This window comes from Muscardinus avellanarius (assembly GCF_963383645.1).
Source record: "Muscardinus avellanarius genome assembly, chromosome: 14".
Classification (NCBI taxonomy): Eukaryota; Metazoa; Chordata; class Mammalia; order Rodentia; family Gliridae; genus Muscardinus; species Muscardinus avellanarius.
The window spans coordinates 10,782,881-10,804,521 of record NC_137800.1 but is presented as its reverse complement, the minus strand read 5'-3'; the positions used below and the strand labels follow the sequence as shown (position 1 = coordinate 10,804,521).

The following is a 21,641-nucleotide window of genomic DNA, read 5'->3' as shown; positions in this document are numbered from 1 at the left end:
GGCTCACGCTGACTCTGCAGCCCGAGGGCCTTGGATGGCTGCTGCCCGAGAACTGGCTTGTAGGAGACGGAGGTCCTCGTCACTTGGGGCTCCCTGCCGGCTGGTTTCCGAATGGTAGAGGGTGTTCACCAGCTCAAAACTGGTTCTGTTCTTTCAAACACTTCTCCTCAGTAGGTGTTTGGGGCTGTGCCGCGTCCCCGCCTGCCCACGCGGCCTTCCGACCTGGGCCGTACCCGGTGTGATTTTCAAAGGAGAGCGTACCTCCTCCAGGATCACCTGGCAGCCTCTACCAAGGAGATAGATGCTGGTCTCTGCGGGAGCTGGGCCAGCTCTTCTGCAGTGAGGGTCTAGCAGCTACTCTCCTCGGATGGATTTCTTGCTTTGCTTCTGAAAAGCTGTGCCGAAGACTTCTCTCACACAGGCACGTCTTGGAGGAGCTGGCTATCCAGCGCATCCGATAGCCGCCTAGCCCAGTCTTTCTGAGATCTCCTGTGTCTCCTTTGAGGTAGAGAGCGCACCTTTTTAACGGAGAGCCTCTGCTTCCAGCGACAAGTGGCCATTGTCACTGAAAATCACGGGCCGCCATTCTGCCGCTTCTCCCAGCACACAGTTTCTTGTCCTTCCTTCCTCTGACCTCAAGTTCCTGGCTGTACCAGACCTGGGAGCTCGGCTTCAGCAGCTGCTTTTCCAGGTCCCATTTGGATGAGTCGGCAGCCCCTGTCCTCAACTGAAGACTACAGTGCAATATAGCCCTTTGATTATTTATTCTTCTTGATCATGGGGTTAATTTGATTACTTGCTAATGGTACTAATGTCAGTACTCTTTTCAGAAGACAATGGGGTGATTTGAGCGACTGTATATTACACACACATAAATAACCACACAAAATTACAGATGTTTTGAGCTGGATGGATTTTAGAGATCATACCAAAAAAAAAAAAAAACCCTCTTATCTTATAGATAAGGAAAGTGAGGTTACATGCAGAAAGTTTTACTACCCGTTCTTACTAATAACCCAATTTGCTTAACATAGGTTATACCCAGATAACAGATCCTGAAGTCATCGCTGACAAGGTCTTTAATATGTGATCCTAGTTGGAACAATATTTGAAATGCCCTGGATGTTTCTGCAGGACTTGGGTGTTGATGGCAAAGGAGAAAGCTTCCTGATGGTGATTCCAAAGGTCAACGTAGAAGGAGCTAGGGGTCTCTTCCATGAGTGTCTTTTACTCCAAGGTCAAGAGCCGATAAGATTGCAGCAGGACACCTCTGCCTTTGCCTACCTGCCCCCCCCATCCTGTTCCCATCTCCCCACTAGCTGGGCAGGGGAGACACGTCCAATCATCACACCGCCAACAAGGCTAATGCCTCTGAGCAGAGAAGGCAACACCCTCTTCAAGAAATTCATAAGCATATTTTAGAAATGGCCCGGAAAAAACCTGATTCTGGAACGTATGGGAGCTCTTTGGTCTCAATTCCCAGCCACACCATTTTGCCTCAGCCAATGCCCAAGAAGCTCGCTGAGATTTCATTTTCTCACTTTGCAAAATGGAGAGCATTCCTCCCACACAGGCTGCGGAGTTGACATGAGGTGGACTGTGGGAAGGACTAGGTATGCACGCGCTGGCTCTTCCTTCTCTCTGCGAGGCCTGAATGAGATCTGGAACTCTCAGGGAATTCTTGATACTGATGCGAGCACGGGTCACTTCTGCCTTCAAAACATGTTATCTTTTCTATGGCTAGGTATAACTAGAGAAGGTGTTCATAAGACTCAGAGGATTTTAAGTGGAAAGAATCAAGCCCAGCAGAGAAAGATGGAGAAGACGAAAAGGTCATGGAGGAAGTCCGCGGAGCCTGGAAAAGCTTCTGAAGTCACCTAACCAGCTGGTTACAAGGGATTGTATGCCTCGCCCTACTTTTCAGACTGCCATTAAAGTAGAAAGATATAAATTCGTCTTCCCTGAGCAGTAGAAGTGCCTCTTCAGACCGGTTTTTTGAGCAGAGGGAGATATGATCCATCGGTATCCACATCTATTCCTTTTTGTAATAGAACATATATTTTCATGATTCCCTTTCCACCTTATTGAAAATAATAACAGCCTGAACACAAAAAGATTCAGGGAATGTTGCAGGTTTCAGGTTACAGAGGACTTTGGAAGGCTCATTTCTTGGAAGCTATGGGGTAGAGAAGAGCCATATTGGACAGAGAGTTATAAATAATTTCTGTTCTGAAGTCAAAGAGCACAACTGCAAAGAAATGTCTTATTATATTAAATATGGAAGAGATGAAGAGCAAGGAGGAAAGAACTGTTCTTTATGCCCTGGGTAAAGATCTCTGAATCTTAGCAAGATATTGAAACTAGCCCCAACATTTCAGTTTTTGTGAATGTTAGTTTGTGAGTTTGTCTTGTAATTTCATCAATCTCTCTGTGTCTGTCTTTCTCTTCTTGCTTTAGGATTCTGTTTTAAAGAACTATTTCATTCCATATACATGAAGTTCTCATTGAAGTCCAGCATACTACGTGACCCTCAAGATGTGGCCCTTGGACATGTTCAATGGAAACAGCCCAGAATATAAAGGCAGTTAACTCTGGTCTGCTGTAGGATTGGAAAGCCAGAGTAATCAATAAAAATAAAACCCTCCATAAAGCCGCTAGTCCAGGGCTTGCTCCTGCCCTCCATTTTACCCCCTGGCTCCAGATTCCTCAGTATCTCCTCCTGCCAGGAAAATGCATTCAGTCTGCAGCCCATGTTACAGATCCGTAAGCTAAAACAAGGTGTCAAGATGGGATAAGAACCTACTACCCACTCTTTCCAAACTGGAAGTCCCTTCTCTCCTAGTTACCTCCAAATTACAGGGTGACTGATTATATTAACATGAGATGGAAACGATCTCAGACACCACCTCTCACACAGACATGACTCTTTGCAGCAACCCAGGTGACCGCCGGCCAGTGGCACCATTTTGTGGAAGATATTTAGAAGGTCCTCTAAGTTTGTGCCTTTTTTCCGCACCCTTCTTGGGTATAAGGAAAAGCAGGACCCTCCACCATCAACACAAAACAAGACTTATATGAGTATGTAATTTTGAGCAAGTCAGTTTGTAGTCTCTCCCTCAGCCTGTTTCCCCATCTGTAAAAAATACAAGCCAGATGTGGTGGTGCACACTTGTAATCCCAATACTTGGGAGGCTGAGATGGGAGGATCATAGGTTTGAGGACAGCCTTAGCAAGTTGGGCCCTCAGCAAGCTAGCAGGACCCTATTTCAAAGCAAAAAACAAATGGGACTAGGGGAGTAGTTCTGAGGTAGAATGCCTCTGGGTTCATTCCCAAGTAGCACACACACACACACACACTATAAAGTCTATATGATTTTTTAACCCTTTTAGCCCTAGCTTCTTTTATCCTTACTTGAATTAAAAGATAAGAGAACCGGAATGGCCCTTCTGTAACAAAGGCTGTCAGGTCCATGCACTGGAATCCCCACTTTTCATCCCAACCTTGTGCTCTAGCCCGCATACCTTGTCTATTGAGTTCAAAAGACTTTTAGATGCTAAAATACTGAATCTAAGCTGGGTACGGTGGCCCATGCCTGTAATCCCCGTACTTGGGAGGCTGAGACAAGAAGATTGCAAGTTCGAGGACAGCAATGGCAACTTCAGGAGAACCTGTTTCAAAATAAAAATAAATAAATAAAAAATAGGGCCGGGGTGTGCACATATTTTTCAAATATTGATGCAAAGTACCGTCATTCTCCTCAGCACCCTATAAGCGATATCATTGCTATGCTTATCCATGAACCTGGTCCACCGTGTCTGGGTTTCCAGTTCATTTGCATGACCATGCTTCCCTCTTGGGACTTTCACCGTGCTATTACTGTGTTATTTAAATTATATTTCTATTTGGGTGGGTTCGAAGTTGATCCGTGAGCTCTAATCTACAAAAGGAAAAAAGAATCTTCCTGTGAGGTTAACAGCTCAGGCTGATTCCTCGTGTCCAGCCAAAGCTGGTCGTCCACACCCGCTGCCCCAGCTCATTGACTCCTCGTTTGTTCTCCACGATGTCTTCATCCAAACCTCGTCAAACACTCTGCTGCCGTGATCGTGCACCTCACTGGGTTTCAAACACGGGCAGCTAGGAAGATGTGCGTCAAACTAGAAGGATTTTGTTCAGATTTGCTGTTATTTATTTTTTAAATTAAAAATGGAAGTGTATTTTAAAGTCTACCATGTGTTTAGTTTGCTGTTACTTTTCTATAGGTGAGATGAACTCGTGGACCTTGTCCTTGAAAACGCATCTCCCTGCATTAGAAGACCTGGTAGTTGAAGCTCATAACTGTGAGGTCCTGGAGTTCTCCTTGCCCCAAAGTAATAAAAACTACAAGCTATTTGGTCTATTTCCTCCTCCTCTCTCATCCACGCCCTTGGCGTCTGCTGACAGTTTTCTGATAGCAGTTCATTTCATATACATCCCTTTTATTTCTCTTCTCATTTACCATGGGTCATTAGGCAGAGGTTAAGAAAGAAAGCTTGAAAACACTTTAAAACTCGCAGAAAAGGCGAGGAACTGGTTCTGCTGGGTTCTCAGCCTTGGGAGAAGCCGCAGCCAGCCCGTCCCATGAGGATTACGGAGGGGGAGAGTAAGATCCACGCATTGTATTTCCTTCAGATCTGCCCTATTTCTTCCAATGTTAAGCCACGGTGGCGAAACCACATTAGAAGAAATTGAGCTTTGGAAAACTAGTGGTTTAGGGGTGTTTTATAAAATCCCTGCAGATGTGTGTCAGGCTGAAGACTGGGAAGGGTTGGCCCACCATGGGCTTCTGGGTGTCTGTCGATGTTTGTTTGAACAGTGTCCCAGTGCTTTAAAACATCTGCAGTCTGTTGCTTTAAAAAAAAAAAAAGTAATAATGATCTATTTGTTTGCATAAGAATCATCCAGAGGCTTATTAAAAATGCATTTATTTGCAGGTCGTGGTGGCGCACACTTGTAATCCCCAGGCTTGGGAGGCAGAGACAGGAGGATCGCACAGGTTCAAAGCCAGCCTTGCTGGCTTAAGAGATCCGGTTTCCAAATAAAAAATATAAAATAGGTCTGCCCAGAGGTAGAAGGGTTCCATTCCCAGTACCACCAAAAAAAAAAAAAAAAAAAAAGAAAGAAAGAAAAAGAAAAAGAAAATTGCATTTATTTGTCTTAGGGCCCAAAGACTGAACATGTGAATAATCCGAGGGAATTTTGGGATCCAGGATCCCTGCTGAGAATTTTCTCCTCAGATCATCCGTACTTTCAGCATCTCCAAGTACAATTATCTCATGCAAGGATTCTGGCTTCACCACGCCCTTCTAGATGTTACCACTTCTGAGACTGCATGCGTGCGTGCGTGCGTGTGTGTCTGAGGCTGGCCTTGAACCTGCATTTCTCCTCTCTCGGCCTCCCAAGTATTGAACCCAGGGGTATTTTACCTCCGAACTACACCCCCAGGGCTGTTTTTTATTCTTTATTTTGAAACAGGGTGTCACTAAGTTGTAGGGGACCTTATTAAGTAGCCGAGACTGGCCGAGAACCTGTGATCCTCCTGTTTCAGCCTCTAGTACTGAGATTATAAGCGTGCGCCGCCATGCCCGGCTTAGCTAAGACTTTTGTGATGAAATGACCGATCATTCTGAAGCCATTCATTTTTGCCACTTGCTCATTAAAAGACATGATACATGGGAGAGCTCGTCTTATTAAATCTTACTGTCTGATGGATTTCCCGCCCTTTGTGAGAGGTTGTAGACTATTTTTTTAGGATACACTGCTGAGTGAGTGCTTCAGATTCAGGAAAATCTTCAACATTTTGGTACAGGGCTGTGTTCCCTCTTTTCCTCCGGTTCTTCTTCACAGACGTTGCAAACCACCGGATGCCATCACAAGCCGTAAGGCTGGCATCAGACTTCCCCCGACCCCCTGCTTCAGGGAGGCCCGCAGCTGGCTCCAAAGAAACCGCCCCAGAGGCACGGTATAACGGAAGAAACATGACTCTCCAGGCAGGATATATAAGTTGAGTGTGTTGCCTTTTTAGAAATATGTTCATTGACGTAAAAATTGTAAATTATACTGTTTTTTTTAATAAAAATAAATCATTACTGAGTGATTGCCACACGGAAGTCGGTTACCGTGACTCATGTGTGTTGACCGATAAAATAATGCAGTTTTTCTATTCTTCTGTAAGTCAGAATGCAGACAGCATCACCGCCTAATTTTATCACAGGGAGAGTGAAGGCATTCCTTGATTCGGTTTTCAAGATTCTTCAAACTGACACTTGGGAAAACTAGCATTACACAATCACAAATATTTAGATTAAAAAGGGGTGGTTCAGCCCAGCATGCTGGAGCAGACTTGTGGTTCCAGTACTTGGGAAATAGACTGGAGGATCACAGGTTCACAGCCAACCTGTGCAACTTAGCAAGGCCCTCTGCAACTTAGCGAGACCCTGTTCCAAAATAAAAATAAGATAAGCCGGGCGTGGTGGCGCATGCTTGTAATCCCCGCACTTGGGAGTCTGAGACAGGAGGATCGCACAGGGTTGAAGCCAGCCTCAGCTACTTAGTGAGGCTCTCAGCAACTTAGTGAGACCCTGTTTCCAAATAAAATATAAAAAAGGTCTGGGAGTATAGCCCGGAGGTAGAAAGCCTCTGGGTTCCACCCCCAGTACCACCAAATAAATAAATAAAAAATAAAAATAAGATAGTGCTGGGAGTGTAGCTCAGAGGCAGAATGCCCCTGGGATCAATCCCCCAAATGATGGTTCTCCTGAGGGAGATGTTTCTGACCCTTGTTCAGTTTCTTAGCACAGGTCTCCCCACTCTGGAGGGACAGGGATCGAGGAAGCAGAGAGGTTTCTGAGTAAAAGAGAAATTTGTGGACTTTCCCATGTTGACCTGCTACTTACACATATCTGAAAGTTGAGCTTTTCCAATGGTCTCAGCCTCCTCAGAGTTAGAAGGACAAAGGAGGACATGAGAGTCATCGTGCCTGGTGTTTCATGGAGCCGGCCGCTCGCCAGCTAATGAAGCTGGCTCAGGACTGTGTCCAGCAGCCTGTTTCAACCAGGTAACAAAACCGCCCAGCGTCCAAGGGGCCAGTTTCATCTGTCGCTCGTCTCAGTGCAATAGAGGAACAGCGCAGCCCTAAGCGGGCCCCTAAGCGCCGAGCTTCAGGGTCCTTTTGTTTATTGGTTGATTTGGTTGGTTGTTTCTTGGTACTGGCGATGGAACCCAGGAGCATTCTGCCTGCAAGCTATGCCTCCAGCCATTTTAATTTTTTATTTTGAAACAGGGTCTCACAAAGTTACTGAGGGCCTCACTTAGTTGCTGAAGCTGGCCTCAAAGCTGCAATCCTCTTGTCTCAGCCTACCAAGTACTGAGATGACAGGCATGTGCCACCACGCTTGGGGAGTGTCTTCATTTTATGTTATTTATTTATTTTTTATTTTTAAATTATTTTTTTTCTTGCAGTACTGGGGATGGAACCCAGAGGCATTCTACCTCCGAACTAACACCCTCAGCTCTTATTTTTTTTATTTTTTATTTTGAAATAGGGTCTCGCTGAGTTGCAAAGGACCTCATAAGTTGCTGAGGCTGTCTGAGAACCACGATCCTCCTGTCTCAGCCTCCCAAATGCTGGGATGACAAGCGTGCGCCATCATGCCCGGCTGAGAGTGTCCTCGTTTTAAAGTGAAGACAACCCTATTTTTCCATGTACTGGCTAGTGACTATGTGTCTGTATATTGAGCACAAAGCCTGACTCTGGCTGACTCTGGGGTGAATAATGGTAACGCCGTGCGGCCAGGAGACCTGAGGACGTCAGATGCGATCCTGGCTGGCTGTCCGCATGCCTGTGTGTTTCTCCAGCAAGATACCACTAAGGTCAGGCCGGTGAGCACCGTCCTTTTGGTCCTCGGTCACCCTAGTGAGGATATGAGAGTATTGATGTTCTGTGCCCCCACCAGAGGCTCGTGCTGGAAGTTGGTGCCCAGGTGAGGATACTGAGATAGCGGAGTCTGTAAGAAGTGAGATGATAGGGTCGTGGTGGCCCCGTCCCTGAGAAGGGTTCAGGTCTATCTCACGGAGGTGCGTCAGGTGCTAGGGGTCACATTCATCCTTTCCACCCACACCCTCCCCTACTCCTGCAGTCCTGATAGCACCCACCACGTTGGCACAGCAGGAGGCCTTCTCCAGATGTGGCCTCCGGAGACCAGGCTTTTCATCTCCAAAGCTAAGAGCCTGAGTAAACCTCTTCTCAGAATGTCTCCAGCCTCGGGGATTTGGTTATAGCAACAAAAAATGGCTGATGATAGTCCCGAGCTTCATTGCGTACCGCGTGGACAAAACATTGGAAGCAGAAGGAGCGCTGGCCCAAGAGCCCTGCCCTGCAAGGCTCCCTCCCCTCGGTAGTCCTCCCCTTCCCTCAGCAGCATGGTGAGTCCCTGGGTTCTGACTGACTTTCAAAGGAGGGAAAACAGTTGGGAGGGATTCTTTCCAAGTGGCAAGAAGCCTCGGCCCTGGCACTGCCTTAGCTTCTATAAAGAACTGCTCACAAGCTGGGCGCGGTGGTGCACAGCTGTACTCCAGTTACTTGGGAGGCTGAGGCAGGGGGGCTGTGAGTTCGAGGCCAGCCTCAGCAGCATGGTGAGTCCCTCAGTACCTTAGGAAGAATGAAATAGTGTCTCGAAGAATAAAATAGTGCTGGGAGTGAAGGGCAGAGGTAGAAAGTTGCTGGCTTTAATCCCTAGTACCTAAAAAAAAATAAAAGAGAGAGAGAAAGAAAGAAAGAAAGAAAGAGAAAGAAAGAAAGAAGAAAGGATAAAGAAAAGAAGGAATGGAGAAAAGAATTTGTAAACCTATAGAAAGTGTAGCAGAAACAGCTTTTAGTGGCTTGGACCAAGTTGTAGCCACTTTCTTTGTGGATCCAGGGCGGGGACATAGACACACTATGGCATCCTCCTTCCCACTTACACACACACACGCTCGCGTGTCTGCAAGGTCCCCTAGGAGAGGCTGAGAAAGCCCCTCCCCACCAGAGCCTGGAGTTATGAGAAAGAATTCACATCTATACCACTTTGTACACAACACAGCACTTTATTATGAAGTATGTGCAGCGTGGTGTAAGAATTTCTGAAATTCACTTTACAGATAATTAATGAGTCGCAAATGTCAAGTCTGCCTGAGACTTAGGTGCTGTCGGTCTTCCGGCCCAGTGAGCTTAGAGCTTCCTCTGCCTGGTTTCCTCTTCCATGAGACTTTCCTGGAAAACACGTGAGTAACAAATACACCCAGGCTGAAGAATAGTTTTTACTTCTAAATTCTAAAATATGGACCTAGGAGGGACAGGTTTGTTGTCTACTGTGGACTGGGAGGTGCCGGCGAGGCATGAGGACCGTGTCTTTGTGAGCTGCTTAATAAACAAGCTCTACAGTAATAATAGTTGAAGGATAGGATTGTGGGAGGAGACGGAAGAAAGATGTGGCCAATCCGTCTGCAGTGAAGTCAGCCTTTGCTTCAGTTTCTTCAGAGCATCACGTTGGGGAAGTTTCACTACTTGTTTTTTTGTTTTGTTTTGTTTTTTTTACTAGGCAGTAAGCAAGATTAGAAAAAACAAGAAAGAAAGAAAAGAAAAGAAAGAAAGAAAGAATAAAGAAAGGGAAGGAAAGAGAAATAAAGAGAAGGAAAGAAATGGAAAGAAAGGGAAGGAAAGGAAGAAAGAGAAAGAAAGAATAAGAAAGAAAGAAAGAAAGAAAGAAAGAAAGAAAGGAAGGAAAGAGAAAGAAAGAAAGAAGGAAAGAAGGAAGGAAGGGAAGGAAGAAAGAGAAGGGAAGAGAAAGGGAAGGAAAGGGAGAAAGAAAAAAGAAAGGGAAGGAAAGAGAGAGAAAGGGAAGGAAAGAAAGAGATGGAAGGAAAGGAAGAAAGAGAAAGAAAGAAAGGGAAGGAAAGAGAAAGAAAGAAAGAAAGAAAGAAAGAAAGAAAGAAAGGGAAGGAAAGAAAGAGAAGGAAGGAAAGGAAGAAAGAAAAAGAAAGAAAAAAGAAATAAAGAAAGAGAAGGAAAGAAAAGAGAAAATAAAGAAAAAAGAAAAGAAGAAAGACAGGCATGGTGGTGCACACCTGTGAATCTAGTTCTTGGGAAGCTGGGAAGGAGGACTGCATGTTCAAGGCCAGCCTCAGCATGAGACTCTCAGCAGCTTAGTGAAATAAGGCTGAGGGTGCAGCTTGGAAGTAAAATGCCCTGAGTTCAATTCCCAGTATTACACACACACACAAAAAAAATCATTTTCTACATTTAGTTTATTTTACGCTTTTTTCTACCATCACAAACCTATATTACATGATTTTCATATTGGATGGGGATTTAATCCTAACAGAACCGGGAGCCACAGAAATCCAATCTGTGGCTCTGGATGATAAGTTTATGAGTTTGGAATTTGTTAATCCGAGGGGAGAATTGAATCTCCCTTTGAACCGTTTCTATTCTTCATTTCCCCCAGTTTTGGAAAACCACCTCATTGAACAATTGGTGTGGATCAGCCTAGAGAACAGTCAGGTTTCTCCGGGAGAATTATTATTATTATTATTATTATTATTATTATTATTATTAGTTTGTGTGTATTTGTGTGTGTGTGTGTTACTAGGGATTAAACTCAGGGGCATTCAACATTCAAGCTACACCCCTGCCCTATTTTTTATTCTTTATTTTGAAACAGGGTCTCACTGAGTTGCAGAGGGCCTCACAAGTTGCTGAAGCTAGCCACGAACCTGCGATCCTCCTGTCTCAGCCTCCCAAGTAGTGGGATTACAAGCGTGCACCACCAAACCTGGTTCCACTTAAAGAATTAAAGTATGGGTATGGGAAGAGATGTGTGTCATTGGTCACCTTGAAGTATGGAGCCAGGATTTGTAGATAAAGTTTACAGAGAGATTTCAATTCAACTTAAGAGAAAAGAAAAAGGTTACCCACGAGCACCGTCCAGCCACTGAACGGATTGTCATAGAACAGTCGGGACCTACCACAGGAGACAAGCCCCACAGGGACCAGAAGGAGGTGGTGGTAAGTAGTGTCCCAGGGCCTTTGCATCTCTGAAGGCCTGTGTTTTCATCAGTGTAGCTCACCAGAGCCCCTCTCAGGTCCCTGAGGGGAGAGCGTGACTGCTGGGCAGTGCATTCGAAGCGCTGGGGTTCTGTCAGTTGGTCGACCTCTCTGGCTGTCTGAAAGAAAAGAATGTGGATCCTGGAGACAGGAATAAAGAATCGGACGAGGATTTTCCAGATCCTCATCCTGAATTTCAGAGGGAAGGTCAGGAGGGCTGTGGGACGGAGCGGGAATCTGGGAAGGACGTTAGGGATGCAGACCCCCCGCCAGGCACTTTCACAGAACGGGGTGGAGGTCTGGAGACAAGGGGGGGTCAGTCTGAAGAGACGGTGATGAGGTGAGAGAGAAACACCTGGAACCCCGTCAAGAAACAGCAGGCAAAAACACGCAAGGCTTCATTGCTGTGAGTAGGGCTGCTTTTTATTTCTAGCTCCGATGTTTTGTTTTGGGCGCTGAAGATGGAGCCCAGGGGCATTCTACATCTGAGTCACATTCCCAGGCCTTTTTACTTTGTATTTTGAAACAGGGTCTCGCTAAGTTGCCAAGGGTCTTGCTAAGTTGGGGAGGCTGGTCTCGAACCTGCGAGCCTCTTGCTTCAGCTTCCTAAATACTGAGATTACAGGCCTGGCCACCACACCACATCTAGTTTATTACTGCACGTGCACGTGTGTGTGTGTGTGTGTGTGTGTGTGTGTGTGTGTGGTATGGGGGATTGAGTCCCGGGGCATCTACCACTGAGTTATTCCCCAGACCTATTTTACTTTTTTTTTTTTTTCCTGCAGTACTGAGGATGGAGCCCAGGGGCATTCTACCTCCGAGCTATACCCCCAGCCCTATTTTTTATTCTTTGTTTGGAAACAGGGTCTCACTGAGTTGCAAAGGGCCTCACTAAGAAGCTGAGGCTGATCGTGAACTACGATCCTCCTGTCTCAGCCTCCCGTTTATTTTTTATTTTGAAACAGGGCCTTGCTAAGTCGTTGAGGCTGGCCTTGACCTACACTCCTCCAGCTTCAGCCTCCCAAGTACTGAGATTATAGGCACCGCCACCACAGCCCAGCTTTTATTCTATCTCTCTAGTTCCTACTTGAATTGATGGCAGGATTGGATTTCTGCTTTGTTAAGAGTCCCATCACCCCTGGGGTCTCTAGGGTGACGCAGAGAAGTGCCAGTGTAAGCCAGGTGTGGTGGTGCGTGCCTGTAATCCTAGTATTTGGGAGGCTGAGACAGGAGGATCACAGGTTCGCGGAAAGCCTCAGCTACTTAGTGAGGCCTTCTGTAACTTAGTGAGACCCTGTTTCAAAATAAAGAATAAGAAATAGGGCTGAGGGGAGGGGGTAGCTCAGAGGTAGAATGCCCCTGGATTCAATCCTCAGTTCTAGAAAAAAAAGTAGTAGAGCCAGGCACTATGGCCGTGCTTGTAATCCCAGCATTTGGGAGGCTGAAACAGGAAGATAGCAGGGTCATGGCCAGCCTCAGCTACTTAGTGAGGCCCTTTGCAACTTAGTGAGGCCCTGTTCCAAAATAAAGAATAAAAGACGGGCTTGGTGGCACACGCTTGTAATCCCAGCATTTGGGAGGCTGAGACGTGAGGATCGCTGTTCGCGGACAGCCTCAGCTACTTAGTGAGTCCCTCTGCAACTCAGTGAGACCCGGTTGCAAAATAAAGAATAAAAAAAAAAAATAGGGCAGGGGGTACAGCTCTGAGGTCAAATGACCCTGGGTTCCATCCCCAGACCCCAAAAAAGAAAAAAAAAAGAATAAAATTAGGTCTGGGCTGCAGATGTAGCTCAGAGGTAGAATGTTTCTGGGTCCCACCCTCAGCATCACACACACACACACACACACACACACACACACACACACACACACACAGTGCCACTGAGACTGGATCCTTCAAGTAGTTATATTGAGCCAAATTAGCTAAATCCTATTTTGAAGTGGAGAGAAACTTAAACTTACTTCTTGCAAAGAATCAACCATATTTTCCGCCTCTCTTTTTCCTCCGGGGCGTAGTCCGTAGGACCAGTGCTGGCTGGTGCAGCCCTGCACACACATACTCAGCAGAATGAGGCCAGCCAGGAGTTTTGGAATTGACTCCATCCTAAGGAATTCCAACACACAATCGAAACAGGCAGACCGGGTTGAGTGAAAATGCAGAAGGCTACATGTGCGTTTGCATGCGCACGTGTGTTTTACGGGGGATTAAACCCAGGGACAGTCTATCTTTGAGCTACACCTCCAGCTCCATTTTTCTTGTTTTATTGTATTTATTTATTTATTTATTTACTTATTGCGAGTCTAGTGATGGGACCGAGGGTCATTTGACCTCCGAGCTACACCCCCTGCCCTATTTGTTATTCTTTATTTTGGAACCAGTCTCACTGCGTTGCAAAGGGCCCAAGTAGCTAAAGCTGTCTACAAATCCCGATCCTCCTGCCTCAGCCTCCCGAATGCTGGGATTACAAGCGTGCGCCACCATGCGGGTTTATTTATTTGATTTCGGAACAGGGTCTCCCTAGGTTGCTGAGTCTCACTAAATTGCTGAGGCTGTCCTCAAATCTGGAATCCTCCTGTCAGCCTCCCAAGTAGAGGAGTTATAAACATTACTCGTCTTTTAGGCATTACTGCTGGTAGGCAGGCCCATCAGTGAGAGAGGTATGGGCCCGTGAGCTGAGTCCAGGGGTGCCTCATTCCTAATGGAGCCTCCAAGTAGCTGATGAAACATGTCTCCAAGTTATTTTTCATTGATGGGGAAGAGACTAGAGTCAAGCTGAACGAACTCTAGTCAGTGAGTGATTTGGTTTCCCAAAGGCTGGTAGGAACAAGGTTAGTTGAGGGACAGTACTTTGTGTGTATGTGGTACTAGGGATTGAACCCAGGGGCACACTACCACTCAGCCACACCCCAAGCCGTATCATCATCGTCATCGTCATCATCACTATTATTGCATGTTAAATTTTACACAGGGTGTTGTAAGTTGCTGAGGCTGGCCTTGACTTGCGATCCTCCGGTCCAACTCTCGGATTACAAGCGTGTACCATTGCACCTGACTGACAAGACTTCTTTAAATACCGTCATTCTGGCGAGGCGTGGTGGCGCGGGTTTGTAATCCCAGTACTTGGGATGCTGAGACAGGAGGACTACAGGTTCACAGCCAGCCTCGGCTACTTAGTGAGGTCCTCTGCAACTTAGCGAGACTCTGTTTCAAAATGAAGAATAAAATAGGGCTGGAGCCGGGCATGGTGGCGCACGCTTGTCATCCCCACGCTTGGGAGGCAGAGACAGGAGGATTGCGCTGGGTCGAAGCCAGCCACGCTGGCTTAGGAGACCCTGTTTCCAAATAAAAATGTAAAAATAGGTCTGGGAGTGTAGCGTGGAGGTAGAAGGGCTTCCAGGAACCCCAGTACCACCAAAATAAATAAATAAATAAATAAATAAATAAATAAATTAAATGGGGCTGGGGGTGTAGCTTGGACATAGATGAATTCTCTTGAGTTCAGTCTCCAGTACCCTCCCCCACTATATATGTTTATATATATAATTAAAACTTTAATTAAAATAAATACTATCACCCCAGGACTTCGAGGTATAGGATGCCTATAGAAATACAATCACGTGCAAACTAATGAAACAAAACCAAAACAAAGCAATAATTTTAGAAATACAAAGCATTTTACCTGTCTGGAGGCAGAATCAAAAGGAGTCCAAGATTCCTTCAGGGTGTGCTGAGTATTGTGAGTATTCTATGCCTCTAGCTTCCTTTTTATATAAAACTTCTCCAGAACATTGAACTCCTCCCTGCTGGTAAATTATGCTGCATATGGACTGTAGTTTTTTTTATAGTAATTTTTAAATCCTCACATAAAGCCTTTTAATGGTGTATGTAATTGGAACACCCGCTGGTGTATCTCCTGAATTTACTTAAGTCTGGCCATTAAAACCTCAGCTAAATCTTTTATGGCTGAGGCCACCATTCAGAGAGATTAAAATCGAGCGAGGCTGGATTCCCTTGAGAAAACTAGCAGATGGGTGATGGAGAGTTCAAGGGAGATAGATGTCTTAGATGAAGCAAAGTTGGATGCACATACATAAACTTTCACCAAGGAGGCTACTCAATAAATGTCAGGTTGCTAGGAGCTGGTTCCAGCTTTTAGACTCCCTATTTGTAAAGGGAGGGACTTAAGCCGCATAAGCATAAAAATGTGATTTATTAATAAGTAATTACTGGCACTCTACCAAGTCCAGATAGGATTCTAAAGTAGGTAAGATGAATGAGAAAAGCCTTCCAAAGCTAATTAAAAAGTTAAGGAAGCCGGGCATGGTGGCGCACACTTGTAATCCCCGCACTTGGGAGGCTGAGACAGGAGGATCCCACGGGTTCGAAGCCAGCCTCAGCTACTTAATGAGGCTCTCAGCAACTTAGTGAGACCCTGATTCCAAATAAAGTATAAAATAGGTCTAGGAGTGTAGCCCAGAGGTAGAAGGTCCCTGGGCTCCATCCCCAGTATCACCAAAGGAAAAAAAAAAAAAAAAAGGAAAAGCCTAGTATTAGAATACACTAAGAAAAGGCTCAGGTCGACAAATCAAGGCACTTCTGTATATGCTTATTAAGTTAAAATATGCAAATCGCTGTGCTAAGAGCCAGGAGCACACAGATGGGAAATAAAGGTCTCATGATGTGTGAATAAGACCAGCCCTGGCTCGGCCAGGGGGCACACGCCTTTTATCTCAGGACTCGGGAGGCTAAGACAGGAGGTTCACAGGTTTGAAGCCAGCCTTAGCAATTTAGCGAGTCCCGTTTCAAAATAAAAAAATAAGCAGGGCTGGGAGTATAGCTCAGAGGTAGAATGCCTCTGTATTCAATCCCTAATGCCATATAAAAAAATAAGACCAGCATCATTCATTATATATACCGCACTGCAAAGTGGATTCCAGCATCCATTGATCTACTTTTGTCTTTTTCCTTTGAGACAGGGTCTCTCTGTGTTGCTCCGGCTTGTCAAAGTCCTAAGCTGAAGTGATACTTCTGCCTCAGGCTCCTGGGATTACAGGTGTGTACCACTGCGCCCAGCTACATCCTATAGATGTTACACATGTTCCACTGCATGGCACAACCTTAGATATGTTATTAACACAAGCACTTAAAAAATAAATGGAATTATCACTGCCAATTGCATTCATTTGAATACATGATTGCCTTCTCTTGATTTATTCCTGGTCTGTAACCCATGATAGTCAAGGATTCTATCCTATTTAATTGTTAATAACTTCTTGGCATCTAAGCCGCATTCAGTAATTATAGCTTTGAATGATTGGATAAAGGAAGGAATAAATAAATAAGAGAATAAAACAAGGCCCTTCTAACCAGATTGGAAATAATGTTTTTTTCTATTTATGCTTCAGAGATGTTTTATTTGCTGAGCATGGTGGCATAGGCCTGTAATCTCAGTACTGAGGAGGTCAGCAATGTAGTGAGACCCACAGCCACATAGGCTTTGTTTCATTTATAATTATTGTTGTTGTTATTATTATTTACTGGGGATTAAGCCCAGGGGCTTTCTACCTCTGAGATATACCCTCAGCCCTATCTTATTTTTATTTTGAAGTAGAGCATCACTAGGTTGATGAGAATTTGGCTACTTGCTGAGGCTGACCTCGAACCTGCGCTCCTTCTGTCTCAGCCTCCCGAGTGCTGGGATTACAAATATATGCTCCCATGCCTTGCTAACCCTGTTTTAAAATTTAAAAATATAGGGGAAGACTGGGAGTTTAGGTCTGAGGTAGAATGACCCTGGGTTCAATTTCCAGTATTCCTCCCCAGCAAAAAAGAAGGCATGTTTTATCTGGTATAGAATATATATAATAAGTGATTTAAAAATCACTTATGTACAATAGGCTATAAAGCCTGTTAAATTAGCTAAGGCACATGACCATTAAAAATAATTAGACATTAAAAATAGACATTAAAAATAATTAGACATTTGCTCATTTGAGAGCAAGATTGGCATCTTCTCAATAGGATGATAGCTCCTTGTTATTGCAGTGCCCTCCAAAATAACTTCATCTGCAAGGGCTTCAAGTAAGAGGCAAGGGTGTCTTGCCCACATATGCCTCCTTGTTTTGCCTTCCTCTCGTTTAGCTATCTCTGTGGAGGCTGCCCAGTCCTCGTGATAGGGTAGAGAAGGGGATATAGTTTAAAGTGTAATCGCAAATAAGGAAATTTCAAACAAAAACAAAATCAATACCAGGATTGACTCTATGTTCACATTATTTTATTTCATTTAGAAATCTTTGAAACCGTTGAAGAATGGTATCTCATCTCACCGTGTTATTTAGGTAAGGAGAGGCTCTGTTTTTCAGGAAGGACTCGTAGCTTTAATCCGTGGTTTAAATCGTCCCGTTGCTTTCGTGTTGGCTGGGAGATATGCCTCTGGGTCGCATAAGCAGAAAATGTGGTCTATGGTTAGGTCAAATGGAAGGGGGGCCTTCTGAGCCCTCCCGTCAGGTAAAGCAAGCACCTATGGGTGAGGATCTCCGGGTTTCTTGTAGGTAAGCAATTGGTATTAAAGTAACTGATTATCAGTTAGCATTGAAGTTTTGGAGAAATGCTTAAGATAAACATAGTCTGAAGTTATTCAGTATGCCATAAGCCTTCTGTTTTAGTCTTGTCCCAGGTCACGTAGATCTCAAGGATAAAAGCTCAATTTGTTTTGTCTTTCTACAGTGCCAAATAGGCTATCAAATCACTGTGCAATTAGTGTGTGTGTGTGTGTGTGTGTGTGTGTGTGTGTGTGTTGCCAAGGATTGAACCCAAGGGCATTCTATGTCCAAGCTACACCCACGATCCTATTTTCTTTTTTATTTAGAAATAGGGTCTCCCTAAGTTGCTGAGAGCCTCACTAAGCCAGTCTGGCTTTGAACCTGTGAGCCCCGTCTCCATCTAAGAACTGGGACTATAGGCATGCTCCATCATACCTGGCCAATCAATGATTTTTAAAAAATGTTTACTGACACACTTTAAGTCCTTTCATGATTCCATGATTAGGCCAATTTACCAAGCAGGCAGGTTTAACAAACTGGGTTTTTTAAAAAATGGACTTTAAGCCGGGCGTGGTGGCGCACGCTTGTAATCCCCTCGCTTGGGAGGCGGAGACAGGAGGATTGCGCAGGTTCGAAGCCAGCCGCGCTGGCTTAAGAGACCCTGTTTCCGAAAAATAAAAAAGTATAAAATAGGTCTGTGAGTGTAGCCCGGAGGTAGAAGGGCTTCCAGGAACCCCAGTACCACAAAAAAAAAAAAAAAAAAAAAAAAAAAAAAAAAATTCTGCCGGGCGTGGTTTTTAATCCCTGCGCTTGGGAGGCGGAGACAGGAGGATCGTGCAGGTTCGAAGCCAGCCGCGCGCACTGGCTTAGGAGACCCTGTTTCCAAATAAAAAATGTAAAAATAGGTCTGGGCGTGTAGCCCGGGAGTGGAAGGGCTTCCAGGAACCCCAGTACCACCAAAAAAAAAAAAAAAAAAAAAAGGACTTGATAGTTGTGCTTTGTTCTGAATTTTAAGAATGGCTTTACAAGTAAAACTGCTTCGTTTTTAATATTAAAACACCTCACAACTATTACGATTTCATAATCTTGCTGAATGACAAGATGAAAAGATCTTTCCTGCTCTAATGTAAAATCTCAGCAGGAAGAACTCAGGGTCACCTCTGGCTGACACATCTCAGAGGGTTGTGAAGAGGTCTCAGAGAATTAATCCTTAGATAAGGTGCTTTAATGGAGCCACTTTGCCTAGTACTGGTGAGCCTTTCAGTTTTAAATATACTGCTTCCTTGGGGGTTTAATAATATTCTAGGGCTTTTCATATATTAAAGATTATTTGAAGTTGACTTGGGGGCAGATTTACAGCTTAAACAACAGGTTCATAAAATGAACAACTGGAAAAAAAAATCAAGTTTTATAACAAAAACTTTCCTAAGAATATTTCCCACTAAAATTTTTTTGAAGCTAGAGTTGAAGGAACTACACTACCACAGTATTGCTTTAGGCAGTTACTTAGAGAACTGAATTTTATCAATATAAACAATCTTACCAGTTTAGGTTTTTACTCTTCCTTCCCCCTCCCCCAACAACTGTAGTTTTACCTGTGTGTACAGACACTGCTTGTCTCTAAAGCGAATGGTAGTTTTACTCTCCTCTCAGACAAAAAATGTTCTGGGGCATGTTATTTAGTCAACTTAATAAAGCTAACTGGTAATGTTATCAGTGAAAGAATAATATGACTTGATAAATTACTGGGAAGTGTCACTTAGAGAACCAGATTTGTGTATTTTGTTTTCCTCTTATGTTAGCATAGTGGATCCTGAAAAGAGGATCATAAACTAGTCACGTCTAAGAAAATAAATTTGCTAGGCGTGGGGACACTTGCCTGTAATCCGAGTACTTGAAAGGCTGAGACAGGACCACAGGTTGGAGGCCAACCACAGCAACTGAGAAAGACCCTGTTTTGATATAAAATAAGGAGGGTGGGGGTCTAGCTTGGAGACAAAAAATGAATTTACTTTAAGGGACTTTCAAAGAGCTTACTCCATGAGTAAGCTATATGCTGTAATTTCTTTTTCAACTCAGACTCAGGGCTGGGTTAAACCTGTTAAACCTATACCGAAGAAAGGCAAAGGAAAATACAGAAAATGATTTTTAAAAATAAGAGAAGACACAGCATTGTGACAGTTCATATCATTTATTACTGCAATATGCACTCGACCCCACACCTGCAGTTTCTGCACACACCACGTTTAGACCTTTCAGTTCCTTTTGCAGTTTTGTCTATAGAGATACCCTTAAGTGAATGAACAACGCATTCTATAATTATTGAAAATATAGCAGAGTGAAATGATTTGACTATTATTTAGGCACATATTGATTATGAAAATAGATATCTCTCAATACAATACTTCTCTGTCTTGGTAAAAATAATAAAGCAAAGAAAATAATTCACTTCTAAAGTTGCTTTCCCTCACCTGTAAAGGTCTGAGTCCTCTCCCTGTGCATATGTGCCCTTTACTGTCAAGGAAAGCTTTGCATATGTAGAGATGGAAGAATAAGCTACGGAAATGCTGAAGATACGTCGGCCTCCCAAAGGAGACAGAAGTGGTTTTTAATGGTGATGAGTCTGTAGGACTCAGAACCCATCTGGACACAGCTTATAACCCTGCTCTGGGGCAGACGTAAGGACACGGGGACCCTGGAGAAGGAAGCGGAGCCCGACTCTGCGGCTGCAGAAAGATAATGACTCAGGAAAGCTGGGCTAGATTTGATTTAAAAGGATATACAACAGAAAACAGAAGTCAAGGAACCACAGGTATCAACCGACTGATAGAGAGTACATCTTAGGCCAGCCAATGGCTTCTATTTTCAGAGTAATTGTTTTGTGACTAATCAAACTGTCCATTTAAAACTCCACATTTGGGGGGGGGGGTGAATTGGCCCAGACTACCCTCCCCCCATGCCAGAATATTTTCTGTATTTCTATTTTCTGTATTTCTTTTTAATAAACTTCTTTAAATCTTAAAAAAAAAAAACAACTCCTCACTTCCCACTGTAGGGTTGTTGTTGCTATTTTATGTTATCTTCTAAAAGATAACTTTGCCACATTTATTCATTGTATGCCTTTAATTGCAATAGATGTGGATTTAATGCTTGTTTCTAAGCTGGCCCTTTTTAGACTATTTGGCGTTTTAACTAAATGACTACTAACAGTACACCTTGGTTTTTTGGTTCTGAAGTCTCTTCCTAAGTGTGTGTCGACAGTATTTGAGAAAGGTAGACTAGTAGCAGTGTGAAGACACAGAATCGCCTGACCTGGTGTTGAGAAGAACTTGCCTAGAATGAAATTCTGAAGACGCATCTGGAAGGTGTAGCTATAGGCCAAGTCTTCCTTCATCCGGAGTGTTCCGGTGGCCCTTTGGGATGACGATGGACAATGATGTCTTCCCTTCCACTCCGCCTCAATCAGTAAGAATGAGATAGGTATCTAATTTAGCTACTATTTTTTTTCTAGAAAGTAAACATTGTAAAAATAAACCTGAAAAGAGAGCTTTAGGGAGTCTGAGCTCACCAAACTCACATGGTGCGACAGGTACTTAAAGAAGAGAGGCATTGCTAAAGCTATTCATAAACCTGAACAACCTTTCAAGGTTTTCATAAAGTTTAACAATTTAAATATCCATACTGTATCTAGGTATCAATAAATATAATTGCATATGTTGTGCTTTTCATAAATTAAAATTCTCAAATGCATCTTCAACCAAGATGGTATGTCCATATCATGCCTATTTAAAAGCAAGTAGAATAGATACTATTCCTGGTCATAAACCCAGGCAAACCCCTACCCCGTTCAAAAGGCAGCAGTATAATCGAGTTTCCTACAACTGTTGAAGAGTGCTTTTCTGTTAAAATCAGAATGTGAGGAAAATCCACGTTTCCTCCTTATGCACCACTGGAAACAAGCATGATCCTCCAAACATG

General features: G+C 44.1%; 1 protein-coding gene across 1 annotated transcript; it reads right to left on the bottom strand.

Annotated features, from left to right (window-relative positions):
- Positions 1–3: 3 nt before the first annotated feature.
- GNRH1 (gonadotropin releasing hormone 1) lies at positions 4–13,223 on the bottom strand (the record flags this gene model as incomplete). The annotated part of the gene is made up of 4 exons (XM_080710206.1): positions 4–100; positions 1,285–1,319; positions 11,144–11,239; positions 13,083–13,223. 4 exons carry the CDS (start codon positions 13,221–13,223, stop codon positions 4–6), a joined length of 369 nt encoding a protein of 122 aa, XP_080566332.1.
- Between the last annotated feature and the right edge of the window lie 8,418 nt (positions 13,224–21,641).